The sequence below is a fragment of the Sitodiplosis mosellana genome, unplaced genomic scaffold (assembly GCF_009176505.1).
Source record: "Sitodiplosis mosellana isolate CC-2019 unplaced genomic scaffold, AAFC_SMos_1.0 Smas_scaffold_6226, whole genome shotgun sequence".
NCBI lineage: Eukaryota > Metazoa > Arthropoda > Insecta > Diptera > Cecidomyiidae > Sitodiplosis > Sitodiplosis mosellana.
The window spans coordinates 1,245,180-1,262,036 of record NW_022601467.1 but is presented as its reverse complement, the minus strand read 5'-3'; the positions used below and the strand labels follow the sequence as shown (position 1 = coordinate 1,262,036).

Genomic DNA, 16,857 nt, shown 5'->3' with positions numbered 1-16,857 from the left:
TTTGGTCTTGAGCCAAAAATGGTGCAGAAAATTTTATTTTTTCCTGGTATGTTATATATCATTCGAAAGCTACATCCTTCAGCTACCAATCGCATATAGTCTTAATGTAAAAATATCCATTCAGTTCGGCGCAATCTCGCTCAGACTGCACCAATCTCGAAATCGGAAATCTCAAAAGTGGTGGGGCTAATCCGGACATGGGGCTAAACCGGACATCCCAAATATTTTCATAAATATGCCATAATTTTGAGTTTTTAACATTTTTAATCTGAAAATAGACTCTTTTTTTATATCTGCATAAGCTTTTTGATACCAAAACCTCATAAGATTTTATTGAAATTAATTAGTGAATGAAACTGTCATTTTTGAGATTATCGTTTTCGGGATGGTGCAGTCTGAGCCGTACAGCGATAATTTGCGACTATGAAATCGGTTAACTTTTCAATTCTATGGGCGCTGCCATATTGAAAATTTACGTGCGATATGGTGCACGCACTCAATAGTTCCACTTATTTTAATAAGGAATCTCTATAGGTGGCGCTGCCACATCGTCATTGACATCGAGTCAAATATTGTCAAATATAATAACATTGTTTATATAGGCTTTTATCGCAGTACGGTCTGAGCGAGATTGCGCCGAACTGAACGGATATTTTTACATTAAGACTATATGTGATTTGTAGCTGAAGGATGTAGCTTTCGAATGATATATAACATTCCAGGAAAAAATAAAATTTTCTGCTTCATTTTTGGCTCAAGATCAAAAGTGTCCGGTTTAGCCCCACCCTGTCACTTAAATTTCGACAAAGAAATTTTTTTTAAATTTCCAATTCAATCAAAGAAAGAATACTTTCACTGAATCCAGCTCGTCTTCAGCTTCAAAAACCAATTATCAGATTTCCCGTGCACTTAAATTTCAACGACATAACCCAAAAAAATCTGAAATTTGTTTTTTTAGTTTGAGAGAAAAAAAACAACGTCTTCGCACTTTTCGAATGCTAACATTGTACTAACTCAATATATTCGGTTTTTGATACTAAAAGTGAATGCATCTCATTAATACGCATTCACAGCGATCATTCACGCTTCAATACAACGTACCAGTCAAGAGATATTGCAAGTGTCCGGTTTAGCCCCGCGTCCGGTTTAGCCCCACCTTCCCCTATTATTAATTTTTGATTCATTTGTTTTGGATGAATTTTTCTAGATTATTGTAAACGTTATTCTTTCTGATAAGCGCGTGGCGTTGAACTTTTTTTTTTGTTAATTTCCGTTGTCGTTCGTCTTTTATGGAAATAAACGGTCAATGTGAAACGAATGTTTTCAAGTTCTTGAGTAATATCAAGTATACTTCCTTATGTAGGCGCGTGATAATATAAAACATAGACATTTTGAATAATCGACTAGTTCAGTTCAATCTTTTGGAGAAACCACACGTAGAGTTGGACCGAGCTATTTATTTCAATCGTTAATAAGAAGACAAGTTATCGGAACGGAGCGGAGAGTATAGCTGTAGGAGTTTCAGTCAACCAACTAAAAAAAAAAACCAAAATGAAATCTATCAATTGGATGTCATACACCTTCCTCTTGTTGGTATTAATTACAACTATTCCAACCAGCATAGCATCGCCAACTAATAATGGAACCCTGGATTCAACGATATTTGGTAATAGTTTGATAAATTGTGAACCGCCACAGCAACCTGCAAAAATTACATACAGAAGCGGAAAAATCAAATGGAAATGCGTATAGATTCTCTACGATAATCTGAAATTTTGTTTAATATTTTATATTATATCAATTATTGTGGAATTGTTCAAAGCCCAAATATGAGTATTGAATAAAAATCGTGAAAATATTCACATAAATTCGAACCAAGTTGAATTTAATTATTGTCTACATATGAATGTGTCAGCGCAAAAAGCGACAATATTAAACGCGAGATCAAACGTCTTTGAACGGAGATAATTCAATAAAAAAAACAAATGAAATATATTTTGCCCTTTTGCACTAACACATTCTCATATTCCTGGAAACACATTAGATGCGCACTTTTGCATGATTGTTTGAATTGTATTCATTCAGAAGCATTACGTCGGAATTTCTTTGCAGAACAAATTGAATCACAGGCATTCAATTGAAATTCTTTTCCGATTACTGTAAACACCCGTCATTCCATTCGTTTGTTTGTTTGTTTGCCATTATGAAAAGTGATAAGAATGTGAATTTTTTTTTAGTATTGGAGCTATGGATGACACCAAACTCAATCAATACAATTTTAGCGCTTATGAATAAGATAAGATGCAACATTTTCATTACATTTTGTATTCGGAAACAAGCAGTTGTGCATTGACATTTGCAGTGATCATACGCTTTCGGTTTGGATTGGAATAACTTTGTGGTGACTTTGAATCTAGGTAGGAATATTTTCAATTGATGATGATATTAAGGAAAAACACCTTTGTGAAATCAAACGTTTCAATATATTTAAAAAAAAAAAAAAACAAATTAATCCCTGTGAATGGATTTGTTTCTGTGAATTGTTGTAATATTCATTCGATTCTTTTATGGAATAATTTTTAAAGTGAACGATATAAATGAATTATTTTCCAGAAATGAAGGTGACTTATTTGATTTTCATCAGTTTTGTACTGTTAATGCTCGTTGCATTGGTTCCAAATGCAGTATCGGTCGAAAAGCCTCCACAGGGAACACAAGATGGAAACATTGGTGGGTCTATCCCAACTTCTCAATGTTTCGAATATACAACCAAGAGTGGAGAAAAAAAAACGAAATGCAGAGGATGAGCTTCTAAAACCGGGATTCATTTCAGAATAGTTTCATTATTAAAACAATATAGAGTTGATAATATATACCATAAAGTATAAAATAGATTGTGGCCACCAAAATGTTTCACTCATTGAATAAAATCATTTGAATATAAACCATTTTTGTTATTTATTTGAAGATATTGTGTGTTATGAATCCTTCTGCCTAAAATATCATGGATAAATTCCTGAATGCTTATATTTTACAAAACAAATGTGATAAAATACGTCAATATAAAACGTGTGATTCAGTCGTTCGGTTTGCATGTAAATTGAACTGACTGCAGATATTTTTATTTTTTTCCGAGTCAATAAAAATACCGTTCAGTTTAATTTGATACGATGATCAGGCGATAATGTGTCACATCGAGCTATGCATATTGTAGAAATGTATTGCTATGTATGATTATTTTTTTTTTCCGAATTGCGCATAATTTATTCATTTTTATTGAACGCACAATTTTGAGAAAAAAAATATGTATGCGCAATTGAAAGAAAATTTATTTATTAAAGATAAAATAATCATAAATGGAATTTTCATTAACTCATAAAATGTACTTTTATTACACAATTATAATCCCCACTACTTTGCACTTTGAATAAAACTCCACTGATTCTATGAACGAAATTCAAAGGTACTACGTTCTTGGATGCCATCGATCGCCTATAAAAAAAACTGAGAAGTAAGAACATATATTATAGTCATGATACCCGTTTGTCGAAATTTGTTATTTAAATAAAATAAATGTTGCGATTTGCTTCTTTTTTTTTCAGAAATGAAGTTGACAAATGCAGTGTTCATCAATTTGCTATTGATGATAATCATATTTTCCGTTGCAATCGATGGAGTATCGAGTATGCCATTTGCAATGGGACAGTACTGTGAACCACCAAAAAAAATTGTAGTTTATCATACCAAAGGTGGTAAAATACTAACCAAATGCAAACTGCTACAAAAAAGTGTTGTACCCAATTCGATTAAAAACGATTCAAAATAAATTAAAACTGTTTGGCAATTTGATGGTCAAAGTCAAATAACAAAATGGTATATCTTCCGTGGACAAATGTATATTTATTTATTTATGTGTTATCTAAAACTGAACAATGATTAGAAATCCCATCGAAATACGCCTTAACGCAAACAATATCCAAATTGAACACATTTGAATATTTCCGTCTATCGTCTGTGATTTCGGTGTCTTGCTTCTCGCGAAGCAGATCTCGAACGGTGCCTGTGATTGCGTCGAGGTGAAACTGACCGATCACGACTTGATGCTCTGTCGCGTCTAATTTTTCGGTCTTTCGGCGAACGGGAACGAGATCTCGAATGTCGTCTTGGTTTGTAGTGTTTCTCATCTCTCTTGTCGAATTTTTTTGATTTTTGAACCTTCTTCTCGTCTCCTGATTCAGACGATGTCGACGATGATGACGATGAACTGTTACGACTTTCCGAGCTATGTTTCTTAGATTTCTTCTTGAGGCCACGTTTGGCTGATTTTTGTTTCATTTTCTCAATCTTTTTTAGTTTCTTCAGCAGCTTCTTTTTTTGTTTGGTGCTGAGCGATTTCAGGAACTCTTTTTCTACTTGCGGGGCTTCATTGTCATTGTCATCGTCATCATCTTCATTTGATTTGGCCACAAATTGATGCAAACGGCCACTTTGAAAACTTTGTGCACTCATTGCGCCCTTTTTCATCATAAGACCGTCCTCTTTCATCTGTTCCTCCAGCATGTTTTTGGATAAAATCTCACTGGCCTCGGCTTCGGAATGCAATTTACGTGCTTCGCTCATCGATATACTGTACATTGTACACTCTTTGTCAGTGTTTATGTGGCCCCATTTATGACACTTGATGCAACGTACATTTCGCACTTGAATACCAAACGGTTGATCACGGATCTCTGTATCACCCTTGCAATAACTTTCACGTGGTGCATTGTATTTGCGTTGCCATTCGAATTTGTACTCCGGTTCATTGTCATCCTTTTCACGTTCCTTGCGAACGCCTGGTGGTGGTTCGTACATGAAATTCATGCTCAGCTTATCCTTGCTATCTTTGCTGAGCATCGCTTTGTTTTCATGCAAATCTTGCTCTTTTTCATACTGATTTCGCAGCTCTTCTTGCTTTTTCTTGTACGCCTCAGCCTGCTGCTCTGCCATCCATACCTAAATGATCAAAGGTGCAGAAGCAAATCGTTAGTCAAACGCTTTTATTGAGTTATTTTATTTTCAGTAGTTTACTTACGCGTTTCAAGTTGTCTCTTGACGCTGGATGGAAGAACTTTTTACACATGTAATTGTTGAAACCTTTACCCATTTTGATCGCTTGCCTCTTTTAACTTGAACAGAAAATCAGTTGCCTGAAATGCACTTATAATTATCAACTTAACACAATGAATCTCGACAACAATGATCTACTGAATGTAGTTAATACGTTTAAGGTTGCATCGTATAATGAAAATGACAGCTGAAGCTGTCAATCGCATGCATTAATTACTAAAGTACTTCAATGAATGGAGTACTAGATATTTGATGTGGAGACGGTTAGAATACCAATACTATACTGTTGAGTAGAGTACTCAATGAGTACTTTCGTTTTTTATTTTGTATTCCAAAGAAGAGGGAAAACTAATCCAAATACCCAACAGTAGTAATTTGGACTGTATCCTTGTAGAATGATAACATCGAAATGCATGAAAAACAAATCATAGCATGTCTGGCAACAATTCGAAGTGGAATTATCATGGAGAATTTCTAAATAGCATTCATGCTGAAGTAAATCGAAACTATATCACCACATTTAGGAAATAAAGTTTCTTAAACTCTGCCCGATGATGCATCATCAATTGGATACATATTTAAGAGTCGCATTTCATTAGATTTGATGGCTAAACATCTAAAAAAAATTCAATTTATGACGAAATTCTTCACAATGATATAGATTGATAAAAAAAATGGGTCATTTTTGTTTTGAAACAACAAAGTTTGTTGCATTATTTGTACCGTGCAATTGTGCACAGATTATCGTTAATTTGTAACGGTTTGATTTTTTTCAAACACGAAATCAATGGTTTGCAAACAATTCATCTTCTCTTTCATTTGATTATGTTTTGATATTTATTCATCGAACAGATCAGTTCGATTCAGATGGACTGGGACTCAAGTAAACACAGATGAGAGGAAATGAATTCAATAAAAATTATGCTCATAAAATCGGTGATTGACATTTTGTCTAATTTGTAATTAATTTTTATTTACACGAAATTCGCGAATTTTTTCAGCAATGTTCAAGCACTTGAAACATCCTACGTAGTACACACTCGGTAAATATGTGTCGTTCAGAATAAAAATGGAACTAGCCGAAACCGCTCGTTTACATGTGAATCATTTTTGTGTTCCTGGTAAGAGCTAGAAGACATATGTCTTCTGCAATGTTTTAAAACATTTCAAGATCTTCATCTTTGCTTGAGATAATTGCCTCATATCTCGTACCAGAAACACAAAAATGATTCGCATGAAAACACACGGTTTCGGCGAATCCCATTTTTTATTCTTAACGACACATATGTATACATGTTTGTATATTTCAAGAGAGCATCGTGATATATGGAATAGCCGATGTAGAAATTATCAGCGCATGTGCGGCAAATCCGATTTAGGCACTCTTTTCAATTGTTCTCTCCACGTTATTCTCACGTTCAGCACTTTCCATTCATAACATCGGTTGGGGGTTACTTTTTTCGTTTTTGATATAAACCATAAATTCGCTCTTCAATTCGGTTGCCCTGTTTGTATAATTTGTAGATTGTAAAAAAAAACCAGAGTGTGTGGGAACAGCAGAGTGAGCAGGATAGAAAAAAAATACTGCCACAAAATACATTTGGCCTAAAAAACCTGGTGTGTGTGTGTGTGTGTGATCACGGTCAAAATTTTCTCGTGCGGATTCCGATAGTTTTTATTTCGTTTAAGTTCCTCAATTTTATTTTAGCGCAAGATACCGTTTTGGGTAGTGTTCAAGGAATAGCAAAAACAAATAAAATACAAGGTGAACAGACCTTCATGAAAATTGATTTGTGCTTTTTTTCTGTTGAAATTTGATAACGATTCGATGTTTCTTCGTTCATAAAGTGAATGATTTCCAAAGCTTTTTGTGAATGACATCGAATTGTAATTACTTTTTTGTATAAATCTCTTGAAGATGTTGAATCAGTTTTTTTTTTCAGCTGAAGATAAAAAATTAAATATTGTGACAAAAGTGATTTGAAATTGCAATAGATTTGTCAAAACTGTCATTATCTGATGCAATGTTAAATTTAATCGTGATTCTGCATAACATTTGTTCATCATTAGCTTTTTGTTCAATTTTATTTTGGTCAAAAGTCCTACAGAATGTAACTTTTTGCCAACACTCATACGCTTACACACACTCTCTTCCTATTACTTTCGCTCTCTTCGTGTCCCCACCGTACGCACTACTTTGAAGTGCGATTCGATGGAGTCTGTGTGTTAGTGTGGCTATGTGTGCGATATACATATCGCTGCTTCAAATTGAAATAACATGGCTTAAATGGTAGCATACATTTGGTATTGGAAAATCGATTGCTTGTTTTGAAAGTCTCTACTGAGTCCGTTGTTAATTTCAAACAAAAAAGAAGCTCCACAATCTTCATTCTTATGTAATTATTTTCGATTAAATAAAACCTGTGGTAAATGTTGCCCACTAGGGGCTTTTTGTGATCCCAAGTCAGTGAGATTCGCATAATTTCTATGAAAATTTGTATTGACTCGCTCAAACTCAATGGAAACTTACATACGAGTCACAGCACAGAAATTGTACGGCAATTATTACAAATTTACGAATCATAGCATGAGCCAATAACGATCCGCTGACATGTTAATCAGATAGTTTTGTTCCATGGTCTTCGAATTTACACGAATGGTTCGCGATTCTTCATACAGACTCGCATCAATTACTCGCACGGTTACCTATGTTCTTTTAAAACTGTCTTCTGAGATTTGCGCTGACTCGCATGACAAATAAACCCATCAAGTGTTACCAATTTACATGTGCTTTGGCTGTCAACAAAACATAAATCCAACCACCGATAAATTAATTAAATATCGCCTCCACATTGCAAATCATTTTAATTATAATTCGAAGGGCTTCATTTACATGCAATGAATCTCTTGAATTTGACTTTCTAAACGAAGTGACTTGCATGTCATTCACAAAAGCGCTTCATTCATTCTCTATTCGAAATACATTCGTTTTAAAAGTAAACTGATACACAATAAAAGCGGTTCACAATTGATAATTTTCTAGATTTGATTTCTTGAAGAAGAAAAAAAAACAGATTAACGCAGAAGTGTGAGTGAAAAAGTCAAACCCTTAAAACGTGATGTTTGCTTTGTTTTAGAGACTTAAAATGCGGCGAAAAGCACGGCGTGGGCGTATGTTCTCCTTGGGACTAGTACTTCTCATTTATAGTGTCATACGAGTTTATTCATCAAATGAATTTGCATCAAATACGCCACGACCGGACGGCGATGATCTTTCAACTCTGCTGCCGAAATCAACTATCGTCCCCAACGATGATGTGACCGCGTTTGGATCCACACAGGAAACAATACAATCGACTACAACCGCTAGATGTAAATATATCATTTTCAATTATTGTTTTTTTTTTTTCATTTACATTGCCCTTAATTGCAAGCATTCATGCGAAAATATGTTCCCAATTTGAAAACAACGAAGACAAAATACCCATTATCTTTTTCGTGACTTTTTCTTTCGAAAAAAAAAAAACACACCAAAAACAGCAAGCACATCGACGCAAGATCCGAATCGTCCTCGAACATATCGACAAAAGCGGAACTGTACACCACCGGCCATTGAGCAATTTCCACCGCCGTTGTTGCCATCATGGTTTCGTGAGAAGGGTGGCCTAATTATTCACGTTTTGATTGCAATATTCACCTTCCTCGGACTTGCTATCGTTTGCGATGATTACTTCGTTTCAAGTTTGGATCGAATTTGCGAGGAATTACGACTATCGCCCGATGTGGCCGGCGCAACTTTTATGGCTGCTGGTAGCTCTGCTCCTGAACTCGGAACGGTTATTATCGGCGTGTTCTTTGCAAAAGACGATATCGGAGTGAGCGGTGTCATTGGATCAGCCGTGTTCAATATTATGTTTGTCATATCTGTATGCGCTCTATTTAGTGGAACTGTTTGCCATTTGAACTGGTGGCCATTGGTCAGAGATTGCTTCTTCTATTCGCTTTCAATTATCGTTATGCTCATCATTATGTTGAACGATTATATCTCGTGGGTAAGTGCGATTCCAATGAAATTCACTATGTACAAACTCTCTCGGTACAACTTAAAAATGGTTTTTAAATGAAAATATTTTTGGTTTTCGTTTAGTATGAGGCTTTAATCATGATTATGTTCTACGTTCTGTACTGCGTGGCATTACACTTTAATACTGCATTGGAGAAATGGGCATATTCGTTGAAATTGCCAATAAAATTGCCAACGAAAGAGGAACAATCGGCTTTAGTTACGTTCAAAAATCTTCCGGATCCAAATTACTCACAGGCAGCCGAAGCGAATGGAAATGCTGAACAACAGCAACCGTCGAGTCCGGATCAACAACAACAACAACAACAACAGCAGCAACAGCAACAACAAAATTATCAAGGCTACAATTATGGAACAGAGTAATATTTCTTTGCATTTCGTCATAGTGTCTTCACTCAGAATGCTTGTTTGATGGTTTTTGTCTTGTGTTTCCTTTGTGACCCCGCTGCTCTTTTAACTAAAGCACCTTGTTTCTATTCCATTTAGTTGGTATCAACAGTGATATGTTGAAACAAATCGTCTCTTATCCCCAAAAGTGAATGCTTTCTATGTTCTCTATTTCCAGTGTTGTCAATACAATTAGTCGATACGTTCTTTGAAATATTATGCTAGATTGAGCTAATTCAAAATTGTATTTCTTTCTTTTGTTTTGTTTCGTGTTTTATTTTGTTTTTCAAATCTTAAAGTTGGGATCCAAACGCAGCATGGGACGATGGCCAAGGAAATAAATCTGCACCTGCACAAACATCGATTGCTGTACCAAATGCCGGTGGCTATGGTGTAACAGATTCATGGAATCCTGATGCATCTTGGGATCAAGGCCAGCAAAATTATGCATACTCTGCCGCTGCGGGTGATCAAACTGATCAAATGTCACCAACTATGTCCCCAACTAGTGCTGATACATCACAAAATGCACAGAAAAAAGTGGGTGCATTGCCAGCCCCCGAATTTTATAAGTCAAAAGATCCGAAAGCATCGCAAATTTTGGTCGATCCATTGATTCGGCCCAGCGAAGGCGGGGTCATTGCACTCATCACCTGGCGCATATGCTATCCAATCCATTATTTATGCCAGAAAACTGTTCCCGATTGCCGAACCGAAAAATATCGCAACTGGTACGGATTCACCTTCATCATATCAATGCTCTGGATTTCATTCTATTCGTATCTCATGGTAAATGCCGTCGAACAATTCCCTCATTTCCAATTGTTCAAATGATTACACAATGCTCGTTACTCTTTTGTAGGTTTGGATGATCACTATTATCGGCACAACACTAGGCATCCCAGATACTGTGATGGGTTCGATATACTTTTCTCTTTCTCAACTATTCATACCAAACATTGAAACATTTTTTTTTTTTCGAAATGGAACAGATTATATAGCATAAAATTATTTATTCGATAGGGCTAACCTTCGTAGCGGCAGGTGTTTCGATTCCGGATGCATTAAGTTCTATGGCTGTTATCAAAGAGGGATACGGCGATATGGCTGTTTCAAATGCGGTTGGCTCGAATGTTTTTGATATTCTGATCTGTCTCGGTTTACCGTGGCTAATTCAGACCACAATCATTGACGCCGGCGGCCATGTTAATGTTATTTCAAAAGGTTCGTCAATAAATTAAAATTTAAAAAAAAAACACTTCTACACCACGTTCAACGACCTTATATCTAACCCATAAATGTTGAACTGAAGTATTGATTTGAATATTTTACCGATTTGTTTATATGAATAGGATTGACATACTCCACATTATCGTTGTTGTCGACAGTAGTATTTTTGCTATTGTCAGTGCATTTGAACGGATGGAAACTCGACAGACGCCTTGGTATCATTTTAATGATCTGGTATTTCTTGTTCATTGCACTAGCATCAATGTATGAACTGAACGTATTTGGCAATTTCAATCCACCACAATGCCCAAGTAAGTGTTATTCTACATCTTGTGCATTTTGAATTACCCGCTGAACTCGATATTGAATGCGAAACGTTTTTATTTCCATAAACACAGGTGATTATTAAGATCACAGACAGCTTTTATGCGCTGCTGCCAACAATAATTCCAGCGCAGTGCAGTGCACTACAGTTTTAGGATTCATTTTTGTGGGCATGTTTCCTATTGGCAAAGAAAAAAGAAACAATTCAGCAGAAAGATCATTCAAAAAGCAAACTGTTGTCCCCATTGAACATCGTTGTTATTCGCTGTTCCAGTGTAAGCAGCATCTAAAAATACGTCATTTCACATGAAACACATACACATCATAAATGTTAGAAGCGAAAGTTTAAAAGGAGAGAGCACACACATACACATATATGGGGTGGAAAAGAAATGGTATAGATTCTTTTCAATTGCATCGAAGATAAAATGAAAGCGAAGATGTTAAATTACATTCCGACCTGATATGCAAATGACAATTAATTTGAAGTTCAATTATTTAAAAGAAGGAAAAAAAATCACACAAACACACACATAAACACTATCGAACAATTTTATTGATGATGTCAGTATGGATATTATTATAGAGCGGCAGACGTGAGAAAACGACTATGGAGAAAACAAATCATATATTATATGAAGTGTTAGCGTATATATTTTTCGATAAAGTTGTAATCAAACTGATATATTCGATTAACGAAGATGAAAAATGAAGTCGAAATTGTAAAGAAACCAAAGAAAACATGAAAATGAACAGCGAACACATACATACATAAATACATACACAAAAACAGAAGAAAGTATTCATACAAATAGAAGATTTAAATGAAGGAATGATTTTTAAAACGAAAATTCACACATAAATATTGCAACTAAAATAAATATGACGAGATGAAACAAGTGAAACTGATATGTAATTAAAGCCATTAACTAGTCATAATAGTAGACGAAACAACAAGCAAACACAATGAGATTTATATACATCTCCTTCGAGAAATACCTGTAAATATGCTCAGTTTGGTTTTGTTTTATGTTCCGATGACTACTACTCTCGCTAGGATTGCAACAACTTATTATGTGCAAGCTTCCACGCGTATGTTCAATACACACAAAACACAATACTACAATCAATACTGTACAATTGCTCTTCGGTCTTCTTCCTCTTTACATGCAACAATATTTATTCTGGTGACAAACAGCAATCACAGCAACAACAAAACCCCATCATAATATCATTTAATTATAATTATCATTAATAGACTATATTTAATGAAGATAGACAAAATGATATATAGGACAAACAAGTGAAGCTTTTACACCATTAATTCTATGTAACCTAACATATTCTTTGATTGTGATATGTGTTAATTTTTTGAAGACAATATCCATGAGGACATCAGCTTGGCGGACAGAGTGGTAAAACACTCTTAATCTTTCTGATATCTTCATTTTTGTGTGACTCTCTGAGATCAAAACGGGCTATTCTTCATTTAGTAAAACAACAACAAAAACGAGAAACGAAACGTAATTTGAATCAGCGAAGCCGGATTAGGCCATTTTAAAAGAGCGAAAATTGTATGGCACTAAAAAAAAAACTTATATATACCATGTATCTTCGGAACAAAATTGAAACAACTAATTGATTTGTGAAATTATTTTTATTTGTTCAAATTAAAAATCACTTTTGAGCTTTACAAGTGAAACATCCAGAATGTTATAAGTAACCCAAGAAAAAAGATGTCCATGTTGTCAATTGGTCTCAGAGCATATCCACTATTGGCAATGTTATTGTTTTTCAACATTGAATCAAATTTGTTGAAATAATCCATGATTTTATGCAGAGTTCTGCATTAAAGCGCCCGCATCATAATCAAATTTCGGTTGCTATTCATCATATCAAATTGATTCTCATTATGCTGCAGAATTTCCAAACAGGCTATTGCTAATATCATATAATTTATGTTAAGCCCTATTTAATCAATGTCAAACTATTTATGTTCTGCAGTTTTTTTTGCATCCTTTTCGACTGAATGCCCTATGATGTTATTCACTAGATTTTTGCTTGACAAGCCATGATTGTTTTTGAGATAGATGAAAGAAAAGATTACACGAATATGAAATGGAAATAATTCTTCCGATTGTGTTTAGTGGATAGGTAACTAAAACAAAAAAGAGTATAAGAGAACAACATGAACAGATGATAGAAAAAATTATCAATTAACGATAGTCAATTTAAAAAGAAAATCAATTAATCTACTACAAACAAGAACATGATTAACAATTCAATTAGGCATAATAATATAAAGCAAACAAATGTATCTATAAATATGAACGAATTATACAAGCAAAAGAAAAAATTATTGTAAAACAAAGAAGATATATATATATACAAATGTTTATCGAAAAAAAAAAATTAGTGACCAATGACCAACAAAAAAAAATGTATCAATTCGGCCCGTCAAAAGAGAATGATTATTTTTTGTTGAATCTCATGGATTGACTTACAAAAAGACTTATCCCATATGCGAATCCATTCAGTTATGCCAGAAGCATACCAGACATCATATATGATTTAATACATTTTAGGTTTTATCAGATTTGTTGCAGATTTGCTGTAGTTAAATCAATTTCACTCCTTTTAGACACAGTTTAAATAATGAGTGTGTCTTCCTCTACTTATATCAATATCATTTCTTTTTCTCTACTGCATGTTCAATTCTTGAGATTGCCATTCAAATGACAAACATTCTGTTTAGAAATAAGCTAGTCTGAATCTCTTTTGAGTGAATTATTTATTGCCGTTTCGCGTTTAGATTTTTACATTAGAGCCATTTTTTGAATTTTACTGTACAATTTGTACATGCAAAACCATGGCCATGAATTGATAACTTTTTTTTTCTTTTGAAACGCTAAAAAATAATAACAACAATATTTGATTGAACAAGATGAAAAGAAAACCAGACAGTTTCAGCCAATGGGGCGGATGGATATTTTGAAAACCATGAAAATAGTAAACAACACATTAAATGTTTTTTATAAATTTAAGAAATTTGATGACAAAAGAAAAAAAAAACATAGCTTATGGGTAATTTAAACCAATTAAATGATTCAATTTACCATAGTGAATCATTTTTAGAACAATAATTAGTCATATAGACACAAATTTTATGTGTGATGAAAACAAAATATTACAAAAAAAAAACATATTGAATATCAATAAGGCTCAAATAGTGCACACATGCAACAATGAAGAGAATAAATTTAAATAATAACATCAAAATGAGCAAATAATAAAGAATATACGCAAAATGAACTAATAATTGTACTACAGAAAATCGTGGGTTTCCAGCCGTGTTTATTATGTAAGATGATACTGCACACACACACACACACTATACACACCACTTTCAAAATTCAATCGACCATTTTCTCTCTATCTCTCTCCTGTTGAATTTTAACAAAAAAAATTCATAGCTTGAATGATACAGATTTTAACGGAGTAAAATGGTTCATACAGTAGCAAAAATCTAATTCGACAAAAACCCAATTCATTGTATATTCACATTTACGATATCGAAATAGGCACTAATAATTCGTCAACGCTCAAAAAATAGTGAATACGTATTGTTGACACGAAGAACAAATACACACCCCACATTTGAAATTTTCAATCTTCGGCAAAGCGTTTGGTTCAATAAAATTCAATTGATTCATTCGTTTTGCAGGGAATTTTTCTTATTGAGGAACATTGAAATTGAAATCAATTCATTCACAAGACGTGTTTACTGATTTTTACAGTAGAAGGATTCCACATACAGTGTGAAGCACTACCAAATTACCCATCACCCTCCCAAAAATATTGTATTATCATTTTGATGGCCGTGCCTCAACTTGAGTTGCTTTAATCAAATGGCCAATTCATTTCTATCATATATATTTGCATCTCTTGCAAATTTTGAAGATGAAACGAAAAAGAATACAAACCAGCATCCAAAAAAAAAAAAAAAATATTTTACTGACAAAAGAACTACGTACTATTACTATTATTATCTATCAAATGCAAATTAAAAAATGTTAATTGTTGATAATTAAATGAGATTTCAAAACCCAACAAATATTTACGTGAAATAATATCCTTTTCATGAGCAAATTAATTCAAATGCCGACAATGTTCAATTTTTGATTTCATCCAAAAATAAAATCACCACTGCATTAAATGAATAATGAATTCGTTTATTGGTTATGAAATAGAAAATCTAATAAAAATCGATTTGAGAAAAAAAAAATAACTTTTTTTCTTATGTGAGATTTGAAATGTAGATAATCTATGCCGAATTTATCACGACAGATATTTTTGTGTCATAGGTGGCGCCATCTCAACACGGGATGAAAAGTAATCGAAATTCCGTTCAATTATTATAATCACATGTACCAAAACTGAAACGTCATTGTAAATGAAGTGCATTTGTTGTTTTGTTCTGTCAGAACGTATTTATTTATGCGTTGCGTTTAAAATAAGTGAGTGTGAGCAATCAATGACATCATTTTTTTTCTCGTCTTTCGTGTAAAGATTTACATCAAGAAGAATAAAAAATATCTCAGCGAAAAGCTAAATAGGTAAGACTGTAAACGAATATTTGTGCCAATTCAAATGATAGTTTTCTTTCAAACTTTTGTTTTTTTTTTCGAATAGTTTTTCTGCGCTTGTCCACAATCGATTGCGGATAATTTCAGCTGCATATACCGTTGCTTTGTTGGCAATTTGTTGTTCACGTTGCAGTCGGATCCAATTAAACAATAGAATAATGGGTATCGAATGTGAATTGCCACCATTGCGATCGTTGGACGATTTCCTTTTGGGATCGGCCCGATTTCAAATGCCAAATGTTCAAGATCTTGACAAATGGGGCAATCGGGTGACCAAAAATTTTTTATACTATCAAACCAATTACTTTGTTATGGCCATTATTGTATCAGCTCTGTTCGTGCTTCATAATCCATTGCAAACAATTTCGGGCATTTGCGCATTTGTAATTATAATTGCATCGATTGTTGTGATCAATCCCAACCAAATTCAAGGTCAACCACAGCACGAAAAATGCCCTGGATCAACTGGATGGCTGTATTTGGGCTGTATAACCCTTACCATTGGACTAGTCCTGTATTCATTCCAGTCGATTATGTATGTGACACTTTTAATTTTACTACCGTTCGTCTTGGCATTCATCCATGCATCGTTTCGCCTCCGAAATTTACGTAACAAACTATCGAACGCAATTGACGAGAGACTGCGCTACACACCAATGGGAGTGTTTCTGGAAGCAATGTATGTTGTCGTCGATTCGGCCACCAAATAAATTATGTATATGTGTACGCTTTTAAGATGTCATTTCATAGACTGTAAGCATTGTTTCAATTGTTGGAATTTCTTCTTCATTTTTATGACAATAAAATCTGAATAAACATTTACTGCTTTCGCATCATCAGCTGTTCAAATAAAGACGAAAAAAATAATAAAATTGAAACCAAAATAGAAAAACACAACCGTATATTTATTTCAAATTGTGATTGTTCTAGAAACAGTAAGTTGTCAAGCGCCTCTAGCGCTGACATGCGCAACTACGATGACAACGGTGGAAAGTGCTTGTTAATTGTTTTGAAAGAGAACATTACTTAACCACAACTAAAGTGTGATACAAAGGATTTCTGATTGTGTGAGCAACA

The 16,857-nt window shown here is 34.1% G+C and overlaps 3 protein-coding genes and 1 long non-coding RNA gene across 5 annotated transcripts; 3 read left to right on the top strand and 1 right to left on the bottom strand.

Annotated features, from left to right (window-relative positions):
• Positions 1-2,295: 2,295 nt before the first annotated feature.
• LOC129579116 (uncharacterized) lies at positions 2,296-3,890 on the top strand. The gene is made up of 3 exons (XR_008689192.1): positions 2,296-2,417; positions 2,614-3,511; positions 3,603-3,890. It is a non-coding gene; the product is annotated as an uncharacterized LOC129579116 (long non-coding RNA).
• On the bottom strand, positions 3,881-5,276 carry LOC129579103 (corepressor interacting with RBPJ 1). The gene is made up of 2 exons (XM_055468764.1): positions 5,075-5,276; positions 3,881-4,995 (listed from the first exon to the last, which is right to left on the bottom strand). Exons 1-2 carry the CDS (start codon positions 5,144-5,146, stop codon positions 4,006-4,008), a joined length of 1,062 nt encoding a protein of 353 aa, XP_055324739.1. The 5' UTR covers positions 5,147-5,276; the 3' UTR covers positions 3,881-4,005.
• Positions 5,277-6,503: 1,227 nt separating this feature from the next.
• On the top strand, positions 6,504-15,287 carry LOC129579085 (probable sodium/potassium/calcium exchanger CG1090). Of its 2 annotated transcripts, none has more exons than XM_055468727.1 (9): positions 6,504-6,874; positions 8,247-8,481; positions 8,650-9,161; positions 9,257-9,552; positions 9,880-10,369; positions 10,443-10,497; positions 10,604-10,804; positions 10,933-11,121; positions 11,209-15,287. In XM_055468727.1, the coding sequence occupies exons 2-9, from the start codon at positions 8,256-8,258 to the stop codon at positions 11,217-11,219; spliced, it is 1,980 nt and encodes a 659-aa protein (XP_055324702.1). In that variant the 5' UTR covers positions 6,504-6,874; positions 8,247-8,255; the 3' UTR covers positions 11,220-15,287. The 2 variants fall into 2 exon arrangements, with proteins under 2 accessions (XP_055324702.1, XP_055324700.1); XM_055468725.1 differs by lacking the exon at positions 6,504-6,874 and adding an exon at positions 7,406-7,505.
• Positions 15,288-15,588: 301 nt separating this feature from the next.
• LOC129579110 (PRA1 family protein 3) lies at positions 15,589-16,602 on the top strand. Its single transcript, XM_055468773.1, has 2 exons — positions 15,589-15,750; positions 15,827-16,602. Exon 2 carries the CDS (start codon positions 15,939-15,941, stop codon positions 16,488-16,490), a length of 552 nt encoding a protein of 183 aa, XP_055324748.1. The 5' UTR covers positions 15,589-15,750; positions 15,827-15,938; the 3' UTR covers positions 16,491-16,602.
• The last annotated feature ends 255 nt before the right edge of the window (positions 16,603-16,857 follow it).

Bases quoted from the DNA above. Each gene is read 5' to 3' on its own strand.
- LOC129579085 (XM_055468727.1), top strand. From the start codon at position 8,256: ATGCGGCGAAAAGCACGGCGTGGGCGTATGTTCTCCTTGGGACTAGTA. The intron at 10,498-10,603 runs GTTCGATATACT...TTTATTCGATAG, and splicing joins CATCCCAGATACTGTGATGG to GGCTAACCTTCGTAGCGGCA. The intron at 10,805-10,932 runs GTTCGTCAATAA...TTATATGAATAG, and splicing joins TGTTAATGTTATTTCAAAAG to GATTGACATACTCCACATTA.
- LOC129579103 (XM_055468764.1), bottom strand. From the start codon at position 5,146: ATGGGTAAAGGTTTCAACAATTACATGTGTAAAAAGTTCTTCCATCCA. The intron at 4,996-5,074 runs GTAAGTAAACTA...TTGATCATTTAG, and splicing joins CAAGAGACAACTTGAAACGC to GTATGGATGGCAGAGCAGCA.
- LOC129579110 (XM_055468773.1), top strand. From the start codon at position 15,939: ATGGGTATCGAATGTGAATTGCCACCATTGCGATCGTTGGACGATTTC.